General features: G+C 37.5%; 1 protein-coding gene across 5 annotated transcripts in view; it reads right to left on the bottom strand.

Annotated features, from left to right (window-relative positions):
• DNAJC21 (DnaJ heat shock protein family (Hsp40) member C21) overlaps positions 1-19,824 on the bottom strand; it is a 55,270-nt gene that overhangs the window by 32,633 nt on the left and 2,813 nt on the right. For all 5 annotated transcript variants that reach the window (XR_005210943.1, XR_005210942.1, XM_037799174.1 and 2 more), the window contains exons 2-9: positions 17,827-17,920; positions 16,142-16,265; positions 15,730-15,852; positions 14,964-15,268; positions 13,910-14,061; positions 3,757-3,844; positions 1,110-1,268; positions 653-695 (exon numbers count right to left, since the gene is read on the bottom strand). Coding sequence is in view for 3 of the 5 variants with exons in the window: in XM_037799174.1 (XP_037655102.1) it covers positions 653-695; positions 1,110-1,268; positions 3,757-3,844; positions 13,910-14,061; positions 14,964-15,268; positions 15,730-15,852; positions 16,142-16,265; positions 17,827-17,920 (1,088 nt within the window). In the remaining 2 variants the exon portion in view is untranslated. The remainder of the gene's footprint in view (positions 1-652; positions 696-1,109; positions 1,269-3,756; positions 3,845-13,909; positions 14,062-14,963; positions 15,269-15,729; positions 15,853-16,141; positions 16,266-17,826; positions 17,921-19,824) is intronic.

Here is a 19,824-nt window from a genome sequence, read left to right as displayed (position 1 = left end):
TAAATGTTTATTAAAATGGACAAAATCATTTTGTTTTTATAGGTTTAAAGACATCCAGTAGATTTTATTACACATACGGAACTACCTAATGAAGCTTTATTTTAAAATAATTCTTGAAAAAGACAACACTGGATTTGGACCCCAGCTGTGAAATATTTAAGTTACATAAATTTATGAATAATAGAAACATTTTTTCAAGAATCATGATTACAAGTTTCAAAATAAATGTTCCTTTCGTAAAATTTCATTTTACGTTGTAGAAAGAATAAACTTAGATATACAATGACCAACCTCTAGATTTTCCTACATTCCTGATATTAAAGGTTGTCTTTGATTTAAAAGCTCTGCCAGTCATCAGGTGTGTCCAGATATATATATATTTTTTAATCACTCAGCAAATTAATTCTAGAGTAATTCTACAAGCAAATTTTTAAAACACAGTGATAATAGTAATTAAGCAAGTTAGCTACATACAAATGAGAGAAAAGGACCAAAAAAGGAAAATAATATTTTCAACTCCTTTTAATCATTTTATGATCAACATAAATTACAGAATAAAAGTCCCTCTCCTTTATATAGACTATATTGAATAAATTAGAACATTACAACTTTAACATTTGATATTTAATGTTAATAAAAGTTTTTAACATACCTGTGCTGGTTTCTGTTTCTTTTTCTTCTGTTTCTTAGAAAGCCTAAGGACAAATATAAATCAAAACATTAAAACAGTTGACTTTGAGAAGATCTACTAAGTTAAAAGAAAAAATAGTGAAAAGTAGACAGAGAGCAGTAAAATACTAAAAAAAAATTTAAATCATAAAACATTAAAAGAAAATGTTAACATTATCATATTAGGAAGTTATAGCAGTGGTTCAAATAAAATTGAAAATAATTAGCTTATCAACTGCCTCGGTATAAAACTGTTTTTATATAGTTATATCTCTAAAAACTAATTTGACATCACATCTATACCCAGTTAAACACCATGTAGTTTCCATTAACTGGCAAAAATGAGCATAGCAAAATAACCTCCTTGGGATAAGACAGCATTTAACTGCAACATCTAAATGTGATAGTTTTGTCTAGTAGCATTTAATTTTTAGAAGTACTTTTGTTTTTGTGACTCTTCCATTTCTTCCTCGGAATTGGCATTCAATGTATTTTCATCAGTTTGAGGCCCTGAAAAATTTTCTTCCTCCTCTTCCAACTGTTGCTTTAACAAGGCAACCATTTCTCGATGTTTCTTTGATTTTTCATGATTCCTCATGCTGAAAGAACAATTTTAAATGAGTAACTGCAAAACAATTAATTCATATGTATCCAAATAAGTTATGCACCCAAGTTTAAATTTACTTTTTTTCCCCACTCACTCTGCAAAACGGAAGTGACATAAAAAGAGACAGAGCCTGGTACGGATTTCCTAGGCCTCAGGTACACGGAAGCCTCCGACCACGTTCCTGCTTCCCACATCCTATCATCCCCCTTTTCTCTGTCATTCTATCAACATATATTCTTTCTTTTTTGCCAAATTCTTTATTATTTTTATTTTGCGATTTTTTATATAAAGCCTTCTCCACTGTTTCCTTTCAACCACTAAATTATTTCCTAAGTGTTAACGTGTTCCAGACCACGCCATGGGCTTTGAGGAGTCACTGGGAAATTATAAGATACACATTTTGAAAGGAAGACCCCTGTTGACCTGAGAAATGGTGACATGAGGGCTCGAAGCACGAGAGTGGTCTCATCTCCTTCTCACTCCCACCACTCTACCCCTCTGCCCAAAACTCTATCTCATTGAATCTATAGGCAACTATAAACACTTCAAAATATAGAGTTGGCAATATTTAAGTTACTAGAGTTAGATAAACTAAAAAGTAGAGAACTTGGATTACTATCTACTTTGTCACAATCTGTTGAGACTTTTAGTTTTCTACTTTAGGTTGCTACTTTTCCTTCCCACTAAAATTCTCCTTCAGACCAAAGTTCCTTGGAGAAACTGCTGATTCCAGGGCTTGGACACACAGGTACAAGATAAGCCTGGAATACCTTGTTGTGCCAACAAGTAAGGGCTCAAAAAAAATGATCATACATGTCAAAATGATCCAGGAGCCAGCTTGAAGGGACTCAAGCTATACAGATCTGGAAAACTCTCAGGATGAAAAGGGCAGTAATGAATTAGAAAACATTGGGGAAAAAAATGCATAAATTCACACTGATAAGAGACAGATCATGGGGAAGAAATGAGGGTTCTTATTTACAACTGCAGGCCAAAAAACAAATGATACATGTAGCAGCACTGGCATCAGAAAATTATCACCTGGCAACTACCACAGTAAAGACTGATACAAGTAAAAATCATCAATGGATGCTAAACCTAGGGGGGAAATCTTGATGAGGAGCAAGATATTTGCAGGTCTAACACTGTCTCCCTACTGCCAGATTAAACACACTGCCAGGGAAGCTTGCAAGGGGAAAAATACTAACTCCACAGCAGAAAAACTAACTAGGTGGCTCAAAAGTATCACCACCAATGAGAGACAAGTGCACATGTCCCTCCAGATATGAAACTCTGAGAACAACACAACATGCACGTGTACTTATTCTTTCTGGGGATGCATAACCTAAATCTAATCATGAGGAAACAGGCAAACCCAAAATGGGAAATATTCTATTAAAAAATATTTTAAAGGGCTGGTATTCTTCCAAAACATCAATGACATAAAAGACAAGAGAGCTGTTCCAGATTAAATGAGACTAGAGTGACAATTAAATGCAATATATCATCCTGGAATGGATCTTATATTGAGGGTGATGGGTTGGAAATGCTATAAAGGATGTTTTAATAAAGCAACAATTGACAAAACTGGAAGATGGGCAGTAAACCAGATAAAAGCACCGTATCAATGTTAAAAAATTCCCAAAGCTGATAGTTGTACTATAGTTAAATAAGAGAGAGAGCTTCTTCTTAGGAAATATAAACAGAGGTATTTAGAGGTAAAGGGGCACCATATATGTAACTTATTCGGAAAATAAACTGTGTGTGTATGTGCAGAGACAGACAGCATGTACAAATGGGGTAAAATAGACAAACTGGGTGCTCTATATACAATTCTTGCAATTTTTTTGACATTATTTCCAAATAAAAATAATTTTTAATCTCCTTCATTGTTGCATTTTGTTTTCTTGTTTCTAACTTTCTGATATTCTGTCTCTTCTCTTTTACTTTTCTCTATTACTTTCCTCTTGGGAGTTACTTGGTAATACTCTTGATGACTTCTACTTCCCCTTTTCATCCTTTAGTCTCCTTTCTTCCTCATTGCAGGTGTTTTGCTTCCATTTTCCCTCGCTTATTCTCCTCACATTTGCTCCCATATTCTTTTGTCCCTCCTTTAAAAAGGTATCCTTTAAAATACTTCTCTCTTTCTTATTGTTCCCATTAAATAAAATCCTTCCATGTCAGCAAACATATTTCAGGCAGGATGAATTTAAGTTCCCAGGTTGGCAGAAACTGCTTACCTGGGAGAGTTACAGCCTGCTTGAAAAGTAGCTATTACCTAGGAATATTTGGATGAATGAGAATCAGTACGACAGGCTCAACTGCTGGTACAAGCCCTCCTTCCTCCCCTGCTGGACAGAAATTACCCGAGATGACACGCGGGAGTGCCATCAACAGCTAAAAGCAAATTCCTTTTAGGATTTTCAAAGCGTTACACACTGCCTCAAAAGAAAAGAAAAGTTCAAAGATATTAAACTTACGCCTTTTCTGTCTTGAAAGATTTGTCACATGCTGGGCAGTAAAGATCATCATAAAGCTCAGCATCCTCGGTCTCATCACTATCTTTACCTATGAAAGGGAAACCTGTGGTTATGAACCCCATTTGATTAGAATACAAACCTAAAGTAGGTTAAAAAATTATCTCTCTGGTAATGATCAAGTTACATGCAGATTTAAAACCAAAATATTTTATTTCCTTACAAGAAACCAAATAATGATATCAGGATTTAAATTGACCTTTTAAAAGTAGCGTTGTATTGTAAGGGAAGTCTTCCAAATAAATCACCTTATTTTTGGGGTTATTTTTCACAAGTCTATTAAGAAGGGAATTCAAAAAATTCTCAAAGCCCTGGGTATGAGTTAAGTTTAGAAATCAAATGCCATTTTAATAGCTCAGCCAGGAAATAGGTCGTTCAACAAAGGTTTTCTAGTTTACTTCTTGAGCAAGAGTTGGTTCAAACACAATTAACAACTGTGATCTACCTCTAAATACTCAAATAGACTTAGTTTACATAATTCCATCATTATTAGACAGCTAGGTCATAAAATAGCAATATTACATGTTGTGTTCAATGTTATCTTTGGAGACTTTTTTTCCTATCTCAAGGCTTTATTACAATGGAATAATTACTATCAACAGAGTCCACAAAATCCAAACAAGTAATTTAATTGAGATTCTTTGCTCAATCTCATATTTTATCTTTATGTAAAATAAACAAGTAAATTGACTGCCATTTAGGATTTATTACAGGATTAAAAGATCTCAAGGTCTTTCTTCCACCTTCTGCATTTTAATTCTTTATAATAATTAATGTTAACATTGATTCTAGAGGACACTCTCACTGAAATTATAAATAATCAAACTATACCCTATGCAGGGTTAATGTTCAGTATATGATGTTATTTTCCAATTTTGTACATACTTTCAATGTACCATATAAAAGTAACAGCCTTTGATTAATCAACTAATAAAGAACACAAGTTTGAAGTCAAAATTTGAATTTAAAAATGGCCATGTTCGAAGATGGAAGACTGGTGAGCTGTATGTTTTAGTTACTCCTCCAGGAAAGTAGGTAGAAAGCCAGGAACTGCGTGGACTGGACACCACAGAGCAATCTGTCTTTGGGCATACTTCATACAACACTCATGAAAATGTCGAACTGCTGAGATCAGCGAAATCTGTAAGTTTTTGCGGCCAGGGGACCCGCGCCCCTCCCTGCCAGGCTCAGTCCCGGGGGAGGAGGGGCTGTCAGCTCCGGGAAGGAGAAGGGAGAACTGCAGTGGCTGCTCTTATCGGAAACTCATTCTACTGATTGAGACTCCAACCATAGATAGACAGAGACCAGACACCAGAGAATCTGTGAGCAGCCAGCCCAGCAGAGAGGAGACAGGCATAGAAAAAAAAAAAAAAAAACACGAAAAACTCCAAAATAAAAGCAGAGGATTTTTGGAGTTCTGGTGAACACAGAAAGGGGAAGGGCGGAGCTCAGGCCCTGAGGCGCATATGCAAATCCCGAAGAAAAGCTGATCTCTCTGCCCTGTGGACCTTTCCTTAATGGCCCTGGTTGCTTTGTCTCTTAGCATTTCAATAACCCATTAGATCTCTGAGGAGGACCCTTTTTTTTTTTTTTTTTTAATCCTTTTTTCTTTTTCTGAAACAATTACTCTAAGAAGCCCAATACAGAAAGCTTCAAAGACTTTCAATTTGGGCACCTCAAGTCAAGAGCAGAACTAAGAGAGCTCTGAGACAAAAGGCAATAATTCAGTGGCTGAGAAAATTCACTAAACACCACAACTTCCCAAGAAAACGGGGGTGTCCGCTCACAGCCACCATCCTGGTGGACAGGAAACACTCCTGCCCATCACCAGCCCCATAGCCCAGAGCTGCCCCAGACAACCCAGTGTGACGGAAGGGCTTCAAATAACAGGCACACACCACAAAACTGGGCGTGGACATTAGCCTTCCCTGCAACCTCAGCTGATTGTCCCACAGTTGGGAAGGTGGAGCAGTGTGAATTAACAAAGCCCCATTCAGCCATCATTTGAGCAGACTGGGAGCCTCCCTACACAGCCCAGCAGCCCAGAACTGCCCTGAGGGGAGGCACCCACCTGTGACATAGCACAGTCATCCCTCAACAGAGGACCCGGGGTGCACAGCCTGGAAGAGGGGCCAACTTGCAAGTCTCAGGAGCCATACGCCAATACCAAGGACTTGTGGGTCAGTGGCAGAGACAAACTGTGGCAGGACTGAACTGAAGGATTAGACTATTGCACCAGCTTTAAAACTCTAGGATCACCAGGGAGATTTGATTGTTAGGGCCACCCCCCCTCCCTGACTGCCCAGAAACACGCCCCACATACAGGGCAGGCAACACCAACTACACACGCAAGCTTGGTACACCAATTGGGCCCCACAAGACTCACTCCCCCACTCACCAAAAAGGCTAAGCAGGGGAGAACTGGCTTGTGGAGAACAGGTAGCTCGTGGACGTCACCTGCTGGTTAGTTAGAGAAAGTGTACTCCACGAAGCTGTAGATCTGATAAATTAGAGATAAGGACTTCAATAGGTCTACAAACCCTAAAAGAACCCTATCAAGGTCAGCAAATGCCACGAGGCCAAAAACAACAGAAAATTATAAAGCATATGAAAAAAACAGACGATATGGATAACCCAAGCCCAAGCACCCAAATCAAAAGACCAGAAGAGACACAGCACCTAGAGCAGCTACTCAAAGAACTGAAGATGAACAATGAGACCATAGTACGGGATACAAAGGAAATCAAGAAGACCCTAGAAGAGCATAAAGAAGACATTGCAAGATTAAATAAAAAAATGGATAATCTTATGGAAATTAAAGAAACTGTTGACCAAATTAAAAAGATTCCGGACACTCATAGTACAAGACTAGAGGAAGTTGAACAACGAATCAGTGACCTGGAAGATGACAGAATGGAAAATGAAAGCATAAAAGAAAGAATGGGAAAAAAATTGAAAAAATCGAAATGGACCTCAGGGATATGATAGATAATATGAAACATCCAAATATAAGACTCATTGGTGTCCCAGAAGGGGAAGAAAAGGGTAAAGGTCTAGGAAGAGTATTCAAAGAAATTGTTGGGGAAAACTTCCCAAATCTTCTAAACAACATAAATACACAAATCATAAATGCTCAGCGAACTCCAAATAGAATAAATCCAAATAAACCCACTCCAAGACATATACTGATCACACTGTCAAACACAGAAGAGAAGGAGCAAGTTCTGAAAGCAGCAAGAGAAAAGCAATTCACCACATACAAAGGAAACAGCATAAGACTAAGTAGTGACTACTCAGCAGCCACCATGGAGGCGAGAAGGCAGTGGCACGATATATTTAAAATTCTGAGTGAGAAAAATTTCCAGCCAAGAATACTTTATCCAGCAAAGCTCTCCTTCAAATTTGAGGGAGAGCTTAAATTTTTCACAGACAAACAAATGCTGAGAGAATTTGCTAACAAGAGACCTGCCCTACTGGAGATACTCAAGGGCGCCCTACAGACAGAGAAACAAAGACAGGACAGAGAGACTTGGAGAAAGGTTCAGTACTAAAGAGATTCGGTATGGGTACAATAAAGGATATTAATAGAGAGAGGGGAAAAATATGGCAAACATAAACCAAAGGATAAGATGGCTGATTCAAGAAATGCCTTCACGGTTATAACATTGAATGTAAATGGATTAAACTCCCCAATTAAAAGATATAGATTCGCAGAATGGATCAAAAAAAATGAACCATCAATATGTTGCATACAAGAGACTCATCTTAGACACAGGGACACAAAGAAACTGAAAGTGAAAGGATGGAAAAAAATATTTCATGCAAGCTACAGCCAAAAGAAAGCAGGTGTAGCAATATTAATCTCAGATAAAATAGACTTCAAATGCAGGGATGTTTTGAGAGACAAAGAAGGCCACTACATACTAATAAAAGGGGCAATTCAGCAAGAAGAAATAACAATCGTAAATGTCTATGCACCCAATCAAGGTGCCACAAAATACATGAGAGAAACACTGGCAAAACTAAAGGAAGCAATTGATGTTTCCACAATAATTGTGGGAGACTTCAACACATCACTCTCTCCTATAGATAGATCAACCAGACAGAAGAGCAATAAGGAAATTGAAAACCTAAACAATCTGATAAATGAATTAGATTTAACAGACATATACAGGACATTACATCCCAAATCACCAGGATACACATACTTTTCTAGTGCTCACGGAACTTTCTCCAGAATAGATCATATGCTGGGACATAAAACAAGCCTCAATAAATTTAAAAAGATTGAAATTATTCAAAGCACATTCTCTGACCACAATGGAATACAATTAGAAGTCAATAACCATCAGAGACTTAGAAAATTCACAAATACCTGGAGGTTAAACAACACACTCCTAAACAATCAGTGGGTTAAAGAAGAAATAGCAAGAGAAATTGCTAAATATATAGAGACGAACGAAAATGAGAACACAACATACCAAAACCTATGGGATGCAGCAAAAGCAGTGCTAAGGGGGAAATTTATAGCACTAAATGCATATATTAAAAAGGAAGAAAGAGCCAAAATCAAAGAACTAATGGATCAACTGAAGAAGCTAGAAAATGAACAGCAAACCAATCCTAAACCAAGTACAAGAAAAGAAATAACAAGAATTAAAGCAGAAATAAATGACATAGAGAACAAAAAAACAACAGAGAGGATAAATATCACCAAAAGTTGGTTCTTTGAGAAGATCAACAAGATTGACAAGCCCCTAGCTAGACTGACAAAATCAAAAAGAGAGAAGACCCATATAAACAAAATAATGAATGAAAAAGGTGACATAACTGCAGATCCTGAAGAAATTAAAAACTTTATAAGAGGATATTATGAACAACTGTATGGCAATAAACTGGACAATGTAGAAGAAATGGACAATTTCCTGGAAACATATGAACAACCTAGACTGACCAGAGAAGAAATAGAAGACCTCAACCAACCCATCACAAGCAAAGAGATCCAATCAGTCATCAAAAATCTTCCCACAAATAAATGCCCAGGGCCAGATGGCTTCACAGGGGAATTCTACCAAACTTTCCAGAAAGAACTGACACCAATCTTACTCAAACTCTTTCAAAACATTGAAGAAAATGGAACACTACCTAACTCTTTTTATGAAGCTAACATCAATCTAATACCAAAACCAGGCAAAGATGCTACAAAAAAGGAAAACTACCGGCCAATCTCCCTAATGAATATAGATGCAAAAATCCTCAACAAAATACTTGCAATTCGAATCCAAAGACACATTAAAAAAATCATACACCATGACCAAGTGCGGTTCATTCCAGGCATGCAAGGATGGTTCAACATAAGAAAAACAATCAAAGTATTACAACACATTAAAAACTCGAAAGGGAAAAATCAATTGATCATCTCAATAGATGCTGAAAAAGCATTTGACAAAATCCAACATCCCTTTTTGATAAAAACACTTCAAAAGGTAGGAATTGAAGGAAACTTCCTCAACATGATAAAGAGCATATATGAAAAACCCACAGCCAGCATAGTACTCAATAGTGAGAGACTGAAAGCCTTCCCTCTAAGATCAGGAACAAGACAAGGATGCCCGCTGTCACCACTGTTATTCAACATTGTGCTGGAAGTGCTAGCCAGGGCAATCCGGCAAGACAAAGAAATAAAAGGCATCCAAATTGGAAAAGAAGAAGTAAAACTGTCATTGTTTGCAGACGATATGATCTTATATCTAGAAAACCCTGAGAAATCGACGATACAGCTACTAGAGCTAATAAACAAATTTAGCAAAGTAGCGGGATACAAGATTAATGCACATAAGTCAGTAATGTTTCTATATGCTAGAAATGAACAAACTGAAGAGACACTCAAGAAAAAGATACCATTTTCAATAGCAACTAAAAAAATCAAGTACCTAGGAATAAACTTAACCAAAGATGTAAAAGACCTATACAAAGAAAACTACATAACTCTACTAAAAGAAATAGAAGGGGACCTTAAAAGATGGAAAAATATTCCATGTTCATGGATAGGAAGGCTAAATGTCATTAAGATGTCAATTCTACCCAAACTCATCTACAGATTCAATGCAATCCCAATCAAAATTCCAACAACCTACTTTGCAGACTTGGAAAAGCTAGTTATCAAATTTATTTGGAAAGGGAAGATGCCTCGAATTGCTAAAGACACTCTAAAAAAGAAAAACGAAGTGGGAGGACTTACACTCCCTGACTTTGAAGCTTATTATAAAGCCACAGTTGCCAAAACAGCATGGTACTGGCACAAAGATAGACATATAGATCAATGGAATCGAATTGAGAATTCAGAGATAGACCCTCAGATCTATGGCCGACTGATCTTTGATAAGGCCCCCAAAGTCACTGAACTGAGCCACAATGGTATTTTCAACAAATGGGGCTGGGAGAGTTGGATATCCATATCCAAAAGAATGAAAGAGGACCCCTACCTCACCCCCTACACAAAAATTAACTCAAAATGGACCAAAGATCTCAATATAAAAGAAAGTACCATAAAACTCCTAGAAGATAATGTAGGAAAACATCTTCAAGACCTTGTATTAGGCGGCCACTTCCTAGACTTTACACCAAAAGCACAAGCAACAAAAGAGAAAATAGATAAATGGGAACTCCTCAAGCTTAGAAGTTTCTGCACCTCAAAGGAATTTCTCAAAAAGGTAAAGAGGCAGCCAACTCAATGGGAAAAAATTTTTGGAAACCATGCATCTGACAAAAGACTGATATCTTGCATATACAAAGAAATCCTACAACTCAATGACAATAGTACAGACAGCCCAATTATAAAATGGGCAAAAGATATGAAAAGACAGTTCTCTGAAGAGGAAATACAAATGGCCAAGAAACACATGAAAAAATGTTCAGCTTCACTAGCTATTAGAGAGATGCAAATTAAAACCACAATGAGATACCATCTAACACCGGTTAGAATGGCTGCCATTAAACAAACAGGAAACTACAAATGCTGGAGGGGATGTGGAGAAATTGGAACTCTTATTCACTGTTGGTGGGACTGTATAATGGTTCAGCCACTCTGGAAGTTAGTCTGGCAGTTCCTTAGAAAACTAGATATAGAGCTACCATTCGATCCGGCGATTGCACTTCTCGGTATATACCCGGAAGATCGGAAAGCAGTGACACGAACAGATATCTGCACGCCAATGTTCATAGCAGCATTATTCACAATTGCCAAGAGATGGAAACAACCCAAATGTCCTTCAACAGATGAGTGGATAAATAAAATGTGGTATATACACACGATGGAATACTACATGGCAGTAAGAAGGAACGATCTCGTGAAACATATGACAACCTGGATGAACCTTGAAGACATAATGCTGAGTGAAATAAGCCAGGCACAAAAAGAGAAATATTATATGCTACCACTAATGTGAACTTTCAAAAATGTAAAACAAATGGTTTATAATGTAGAATGTAGGGGAACTAGCAGTAGAGAGTAATTAAGGAAGGGGGAACAATAATCCAAGAAGAACAGATAAGCTTTTTAACGTTCTGGGGATGCCCAGAAACGACTATGGTCTGTTAATTTCTGATGGATATAGTAGGAACAAGTTCACAGAAAGGTTGCTATATTATGTAACTTTCTTGGGGTAAAGTAGGAACATGTTGGAAGTTAAGCAGTTATCTTAGGTTAGTTGTCTTTTTCTTACTCCCTTGTTATGGTCTCTTTGAAATGTTCTTTTATTGTATGTTTGTTTTCTTTTTAACTGTTTTTTTCATACAGTTGATTTAAAAAAGAAGGGAAAGTTAAAAAAAAAAAAAAAAGAAAGAAAGAAAAACAAGGAAAAAAAATGATGTAGTGCCCCCTTGAGGAGCCTGTGGAGAATGCAGGGGTATTCGCCTACCCCACCTGCATGGTTGCTAACATGACCACAGACATAGGGGACTGGTGGTTTGATGGGTTGAGCCCTCTACCATAAGTTTTACCCTTGGGAAGACGGTTGCTGCAAAGGAGAGGCTAGGCCTCCCTATATTTGTGCCTAAGAGTCTCCTCCTGAATGCCTCTTTGTTGCTCAGATGTGGCCCTCTCTCTCTGGCTAAGCCAACTTGAAAGGTGAAATCACTGCCCTCCCCCCTACGTGGGATCAGACACCCAGGGGAGTGAATCTCCCTGGCAATGTGGAATATGACTCCCGGGGAGGAATGTAGACCCGGCATCGTGGGACGGAGAACATCTTCTTGACCAAAAGGGGGATGTGAAAGGAAATGAAATAAGCTTCAGTGGCAGAGAGATTCCAAAACGAGCCGAGAGGTCACTCTGGTGGGCACTCTTACGCACACTTTAGACAACCCTTTTTAGGTTCTAAAGAATTGGGGTAGCTGGTGGTGGATACCTGAAACTATCAAACTACAACCCAGAACCCATGAATCTCGAAGACAGATGTATAAAAATGTAGCTTATGAGGGGTGACAATGGGATTGGGAAAGCCATAAGGACCACACTCCACTTTGTCTAGTTTATGGATGGATGAGTAGAAAAATAGGGGAAGGAAACAAACAGACAAAGGTACCCAGTGTTCTTTTTTACTTCAATTGCTCTTTTTCACTCTAATTATTATTCTTGTTATTTTTGTGTGTGTGCTAATGAAGGTGTCAGGGATTGATTTAGGTGATGAATGTACAACTATGTAATGGTACTGTAAACAATCGAAAGTACGATTTGTTTTGTATGCCTGCGTGGTATGTGAATATATCTCAATAAAATGATTTAAAAAAAAACATTTAGGATTGTTATGTCCTCCTGATAAATTTGCTCCTTTGTCATTAAGAAATGACTACCTTTTTTACCTGGTAATATTCTTTGCTCTGAAATCTACTTTGAGTGATAGTAATATAGCCACTCCACCTTTCTTATGATTAGTGTTAGCATGGCACATCTTTCCCACCCTTTTAACCTCTTTGTGTCTTATATTAAAGTTGGTTTCTTATAGACAGCAAAAAAAAAAAAAAAAAAAAAAAAGGCCATGTTCTCAGTCATATCCCATAATCTCAGGTTTCTTGTAAGTAAAATGGAAGTAATTACACAAGCAAAAGGGGTATTATGTGAAGATTAAGTGAGATCTTGTATGTGAAAGCACTTTATAAATTGTAAACATCTATAAAATCATGCCATCTTCCATTAATAAAGTGTTTTATAAACTTTGATATATATAATAAATAATATATACTACGTAATTTTCACATGTACAACTTTGGATTAATTATAAAAACACTTCATTTGTTAATCACTTTGAATAAATAAGTTTGCCATTTTATCACTTAGGCTATTAGTGACAGGCCTGAAACACCACAAATTTGTAGAAAGGTAAAAATTGGTAAACAACGCTTGAATCATTCACTTTTACTTCTTATGGGGTAGCTAGAAACTAGGGAAAATTAGTATATGGACGTTCTCACCAATGCCTGTTCCTTATCTTTTAAGGTAGCACATGCCTGTGCTCTAAGAATAAAGGCAGAGAAAAGAAACATTTCAGTATGCAAAGAGGAGCCCTTCTACAAAGTCAGAAATGAGAGGAAGAATTTATACACACCACACAGACTCCTACACTCCAGCTTTTCTGAAAATTGTTGCTATTAAAACTTGACCTAGTGCTTAACTGCATTTTCTTTAATAACCAGTCAGCTACACTCGTCAATAGAACTTATACAGCCAGAAACACAAATCATTTAGAACAGGGTCAGAAAAGAAAAATTACTTGAAAGAGACTGCTTCAATAGACTACTTTTGTTTGGCTTATACATTATTATTTTTAACTCCAATTACCTGCCACATTTAAAAATTGGGAAATGTTAAATAAAAATCCAGATTTAAGAACAAAAACAAACACTTAGGCAACACTGGTCCACAATCCCTCCAGCAACAACTACCCAGAGTAGTCTCCAGGTTCTCCTGTGCACTCTGATTCCCTCTTGCTGACACCCAGGCTCTGTGACGGGCACCTGTAGGCATCTGAGTGCACAACTCCTACACACAAGCATAGTCTATTTTCTAAAATTTCCTAACGAATGGAGAAAGACTTACCATCCTGTCCATCTTTGGACTCATCTTCCTCCACTACATCTTCATCCGATCCATCTCCAAACTCCTTCTCATAGCGCGCCTCCATTTCCCTGAGCTCCTTCTCCAAATTCGCCACCTTCATCCAGCTCTGTTCTTTGTACTGCTCCGCCAATCTAGACACACAACACGCTTGTTACACTTTCTCTGAGAATGAGAAGCAATCTGTCTGTTGTTTTAGGTTCTAGGCTTAGCTCTATCCCTAGAGAGCTTTGTTCTCCCAAGTTGTCAATGTTTACAAGCTGTTAAAACCTGTGCTTGGTTTAAATTTGGGAGGAAGTCACTTAAATCTGTTAGCTGTTATGTGGTTGATTCCAACTATTCTGCTAGATAATGGCTTTGAAACATAGAACTCTTAACTTAATAAAAGTTTTCAGGTGATTATAAGTCGCAAATGTCAAAATGCTAATTTTCAATGGGCAGGGTGGAATTTTTTAAAGAATGAATAATCTTTCAAAGAATGCTATAATGTTCTGGACACAATGATTTTATGTAACTCTTAACAACAACACTTTAAAAGAACTAAAATTAACTAAATATCGAAGTGTTTCAAGAGCAGATAAGGAAGCAGCAGCATACAGTGGTTAAAAGCAAGAGTTCTGGAGTCTGAATTCTTGGGTCTGCTTCTGGCTCTGCAGTTTACTAGCTATGCAGTTTGGGGCCTGTTTGCCTTGTTTCTTCAACAGACAAGAAGGATAAAAACAGAACTCACGTCACTGAATCATTGTTAAGGAAAGCACTTAGAACAGGGCCCTATGCAAATTAAGATCAATTCATGTTAGTTATTATTAAATTTTACAAGAGTATATAAAGGATCTCAAGCATAAAAGGACTTTAAAACAAAACATCCAATTCAAAATAAAAGATTTTTACACAGTAGATGAAAAAATACTGTTCAATACCAGGATTAAAAAGAAAAGGGGGGGGGGGGTAGCAAGGATGACAATTTAATCCAAGATGAAAACACTTCATCAAATATCTACTGATACTCCCTTTGACCCAGCCACGTGTCACGCACTTTGCCTGTTTTAGCTTCTGTTGCCGCCTCATCTCTTCAGCTTTCCTTGCCTTCTCTGCATTCTGCTCCTCTACAAGTTTCCGATGAGCCTGCACCCTTTTATCTCTTTTACGAACGAAATTAACCAGCTGACGGACAAGCTCATTCTTCTCTTTCCTTGCTTTGTCTCGAATCTTTTTGTTTTCTTTTTCCATGGCTCGTTTTTCCCAGCGGTTTGAAGCCTGTCGAGTATCATATTCTTCCTTCCAAGCAAAGTTCTTCTGAGTGCAGAAACTCTGCCAATAAGCGTAGAAAGGATGGACTACCTAGAGACAAAGGAAAGAGGTAAAAACCTATATACTTTTTTAAATCTAGGAGTTTTCTTTAAAAGGCAGCCAATATCTGTAAAATGTCCCCAAGTTTCCTTTTTCATATACACTGCATTACTGCTAGTCAGTGGAGAATAGTCATTTTAAGGCTTTCTAGAATAAATTACTCTTCAGAATAAAGTACTCTTCAGAAGAGATTTAATGAGGAAAGGAAAACAGCTCTCCTGACCACAGAATGGGTCCACAGTCAACTAACAGGAAAAAGTCCAGAGGGGAGGCTACGAGAGAGGTAATTGCTCCCTGGAGGGGAAAGGGGAGAAAAAGAGAATGTCCTGGGTTAAGACCAAGAACCAGAATCAAATTTTGAAAACAAAGAAATGGGAAAAAGATACACTTATAAATGCTAATTATAAAAGGACAATGATGTTTATTTGTTCTTTTTAACATTTTTCTTTTACCGTATCATAGTCACTCTGAGAATCTCCAAAAGTTGGGAACTCCTCAACATCATCCTCTAACACAGATTCTAGCTCTTCCTTTGTAATCATTTCAAAAACATTACGATATACTGTGTAGAAGCCCTAAAAAACAGTAATGAAAACACAAATCTGAATAATTTTGTAGTCTAAACACAGAAGAAGATTTAAAAGGCAAAATGAAAAGCTTTAATGTTAAGAATTACAAAACCAAGTACTGTCACTGAGACTGCATTTAGATTTCAGCTGGGTGTTTATTATATGGTAACAATTTAAATATGAAGACAATTTTCAGTTTTCAAAATGAACACTGTTTCACTTTCAATAATTTTAAGATTTCTCTTTGTATCTGAGAGTCTTCATAAGAAACTAAGAGGGAGTTCATTTATCTTACCTTTTCATCGTCTCCATAACCAGAGTAACAAGTAACAGTGAAATAGTGAAGCAAATCTAAGCTGTCATCTTGATATTCTCCATCAAGCCCACCTTTAAGCAGAGCCTCTCTATGATTATCATACCTAAAAAAAAAAAAAATTTGCATCATCAATGAAGCTGAATACATAAGAATTCAAAGGACTCCTTACTTTGAAAGAGTTAAAATATTATTATGGCATGTTTCAATATGTCCAAGGCACAAGCAAATAAACTTTAAATAGCACCATGAAAAAACTAATCCTTCACAGAACTGCTGATTAAAACTATGAATGCAACTTCTAATCCATCATATACAATAGTCATTATACACTACTATGAACAGGGGAATTTAATATGCTGGGGAATTTAATATGCCAGGGAATTTCGACATCTCTCTCAGAAAGGTAGCTGCAATTTCACATGAAAGAAACATTAGTAAGTAGGACAGTAGTGGATATAATCTAGTGCATGATTATGCAATTAGTGCAAACTAATTATACATTTGTGATCTGGGAAATTACCATCACATACCAGGATAAAACTCCTCCAACATTTATGTGAACTTAACCTAGGAGCTTCTCACACATTATCTCAATTACTCCTCATAATAACTCTATAAAGTAGATATTATCCCCATTTGATAGGTCAGAAAATTGCAGCTCAGTGGTATTAAATAACTTTTCTGTAGTCATAAAGCCATTTAAGTGGCAAAGACAGAACTCGAAACCAGGGTCTCTTGCATTGGAAAGATCATCCTTGGTTACAATATAGTATTGCTTCCAGATAGCAGGAGAGTTGACTAGGCAGGAGCTTTATTCAAAGACAAGGAAAATCCCTGGGACAAGAAAACAACCTAAGATCTAGAGAAGAAGCTACAACAACAGGAATTCAGGAGACAATTTCAAAGTTCTGAAGGGAGGGCAAAGGCATTTCTAATTCCAGATCTCCAGATTTCTTGGGTAGAGAAAGGTTTGGGATACTCTCTCTGATATTCTTGTAATAGACAAGCAATTTTCTTTACAGCCTTTCTCTCCTGACATCCAGCTTTGCTGTACACTGTAAAACATGTAGAAGATTTGCACAGCAGCATTAACACCCATCTGCTCTTTTTAACAGTAGGATCTTGCACAGTTATGTCAGAACAAAAAAACTATTTCTTTCAAACAAAAAAGCTAATCCAGGATCTGAAAATTCAAAACTTCAAATGTAGAAAGCTTTGGTTAGAAATGGTATTAAATTATTGGATTATCATTAATCAAGTATCTGTCTTAGATGTAGAAGCTTAGCTCAATTTCTTTACATAAATTAGTTCTATGGAAAATACCACAATTCTTGTATTAAACAAGTCAACATTCCTCTTGTCTCATATCAGTAAGTTTGTCATATACCAAAGGGGGCCACATTTAAAGAGAAGGCACTTTAAGTAAGAAAATTAATGCTATGTAATATCACCAAACTTTGCTTCATCACCTGTCATATCAGACAGTTGGAATAATTGTCTCCAAGTTTGCTTCCTACTCAAATATAGGGTTTTATACAATGAATAACAGATGACATGCTTTAGGACACACCCAAAACCATTTTATGTATTAAATTTTTTAAAAATCCTATATTGACAATAACTTCCCAAATAAACTAGGATAGGAAGAATACTGTGATGCTCACCATGCTCTTTCTTGAGGGTCACTCAGCACATCATAAGCTGCTTGGATTAATTTAAATTGTTCAGCGGCTTCTGCAGCATTATCCAGATTTTTATCTATTGAAACGAAGTCACAGAAATCTTGTCATCAAAAAAGTAGACAGAATCTCAAAGGGGCCTCCTCCATCCCAAATGCCATAAATAGATGAAGAATACACAAAACAAAGAAAATCAGCTCAGGAGAAACACAGGGTTCCCAGATGACGTTGATAATCAAGATCTCTTATAAGCATCTACTCGGTACAAGAAATTTCAGGTTTTCCCCAAGCCTTGGTATGCCACTGAACACCCACTCTGGAGACCCACAAATGGAAAACCCTGCTTAGGATGCATTTCATTTTCAAACGGAGCAAATATAGAAAGATGACATTTACTTAGTGTTAGATTATGACTTTAGTGCCCACCTTATCTTTTTCTTTCTTATCAACTTTATCAAAATAAATCTCATAAGGTTTTAAAAACATTTCCTAATCACTTATTCTTCCCCTGGCTGTGCTTCCTGAACCATGCATCTCCGCTCCATGTGGCAGGTGGCCTCCAAGATGACCCTGATGGTCCCCACCTCACGGCACCCACACTCTTGGGTGGTTCCCTCCCACACTATCCAGCACTGATTTGTGTGACCGACAGCAGAAGCAGAAGTAATGGTCTGTTACTTGCAAGATTAGGTTATAAAAGTCTGCAGCTGCCATCTTGGGCTTGCACTTCTCTCTGCCTCTTTCCCAAACACAATTCCCATACTCACCCTCCTTCAAGGTGAAATAATACGTTCAAGAGGGTAAGGCCAGGGACAAAGCCCTGCAACATTCAGGCATTTTCCAATATTCATCTCAGTATCCATGAAACATACCTCAAGAAGGATAAACTTAACTGTTAAGCATCATCCACCTAAGCAGCCTGTGCTCCTTTTCTTGCCGCCTAGGATAAGGAGACACTTCATGGAGATTCAAAAATTTATCAGATAAAAAAGCACAGTCAAATTAAATGACCTAGAAATAGTACGGTAGAAAAAAACCAGCAACTGAATCTTATTACATAAAAGAAGAAAGGTGATGGTTGGAGAGGTTTTCTTTTTCTCCTTTTAACTGGTACTGAACCTTGTTGCCCTATCTCTTCCCATTCCCTTTTGCCTCCTCAAAAGATGTTTAGAGAAAGCTAAAGCTTCTAAACACATAAATTCCACCAATGTATCATTTGAAAATAAGGTCTAACCTCTTACCAGAGCTTCTTAATTTTCTCAATCTGTCATATGGCTCCTTATTTCACTTAAATACACCTAAACTAGCTGACAAAATGTTGGAGATCTAAATCCTATGAGTGTAATATGCAGGAAACAAACAACAATAAAATCATAAAGTTCACATTTACTATTAGCCAGGTGTACAGATATTGCAAATCCAGTCATTGAAGTTGCAAAGGCATCCTCACATTACCCTTTGTGATTTTCTCACACACACTCCCTCTTCTGCATCTTTTAACCTGTGGTTTTGACTAAAGCAAGGCTCCCTGAGAACACCCCTTCTTTGCGGGCCTCTCAGGAGGCGGCTCCTTCTGCCACAGTCCTCGTATGGCAGGTCAGTTGGAGCTGGCATCCTCCTGGTTACTGACCATTTACTCAGTACCCACGAGTAAAAACTATCATTCCTTCGAGATTCAGATCATTTCTCCATAGCACCTTCTTCTCTTCCTTCTCAGTCTACTGACCTCCCAGCTACTGCCCCCTACTCACAGAGGACTGGCCCTTGGCTCAGATTTTCCACATCCCCAGGTCCTATTATCTTCCTGGGTAACTTCAATGTTCCTTGGCCTCTTGGCTTCCCTACCTCCAGTCTTGCCCCTCAGGTCCATTCTCCTGACTATAGCCAGAGATCATGGCTATATATCAAATATCTCATGCCCTCTGCTTCCAACTCCTCCATGGCTTCCCAGTGTCCTTAAGTTAAAGTCCAAACTACCTGACA

The sequence above is a fragment of the Choloepus didactylus genome, chromosome 11 (assembly GCF_015220235.1).
Source record: "Choloepus didactylus isolate mChoDid1 chromosome 11, mChoDid1.pri, whole genome shotgun sequence".
Lineage (NCBI taxonomy): Eukaryota > Metazoa > Chordata > Mammalia > Pilosa > Megalonychidae > Choloepus > Choloepus didactylus.
This window is presented reverse-complemented; position numbering and strand designations above follow the sequence as displayed.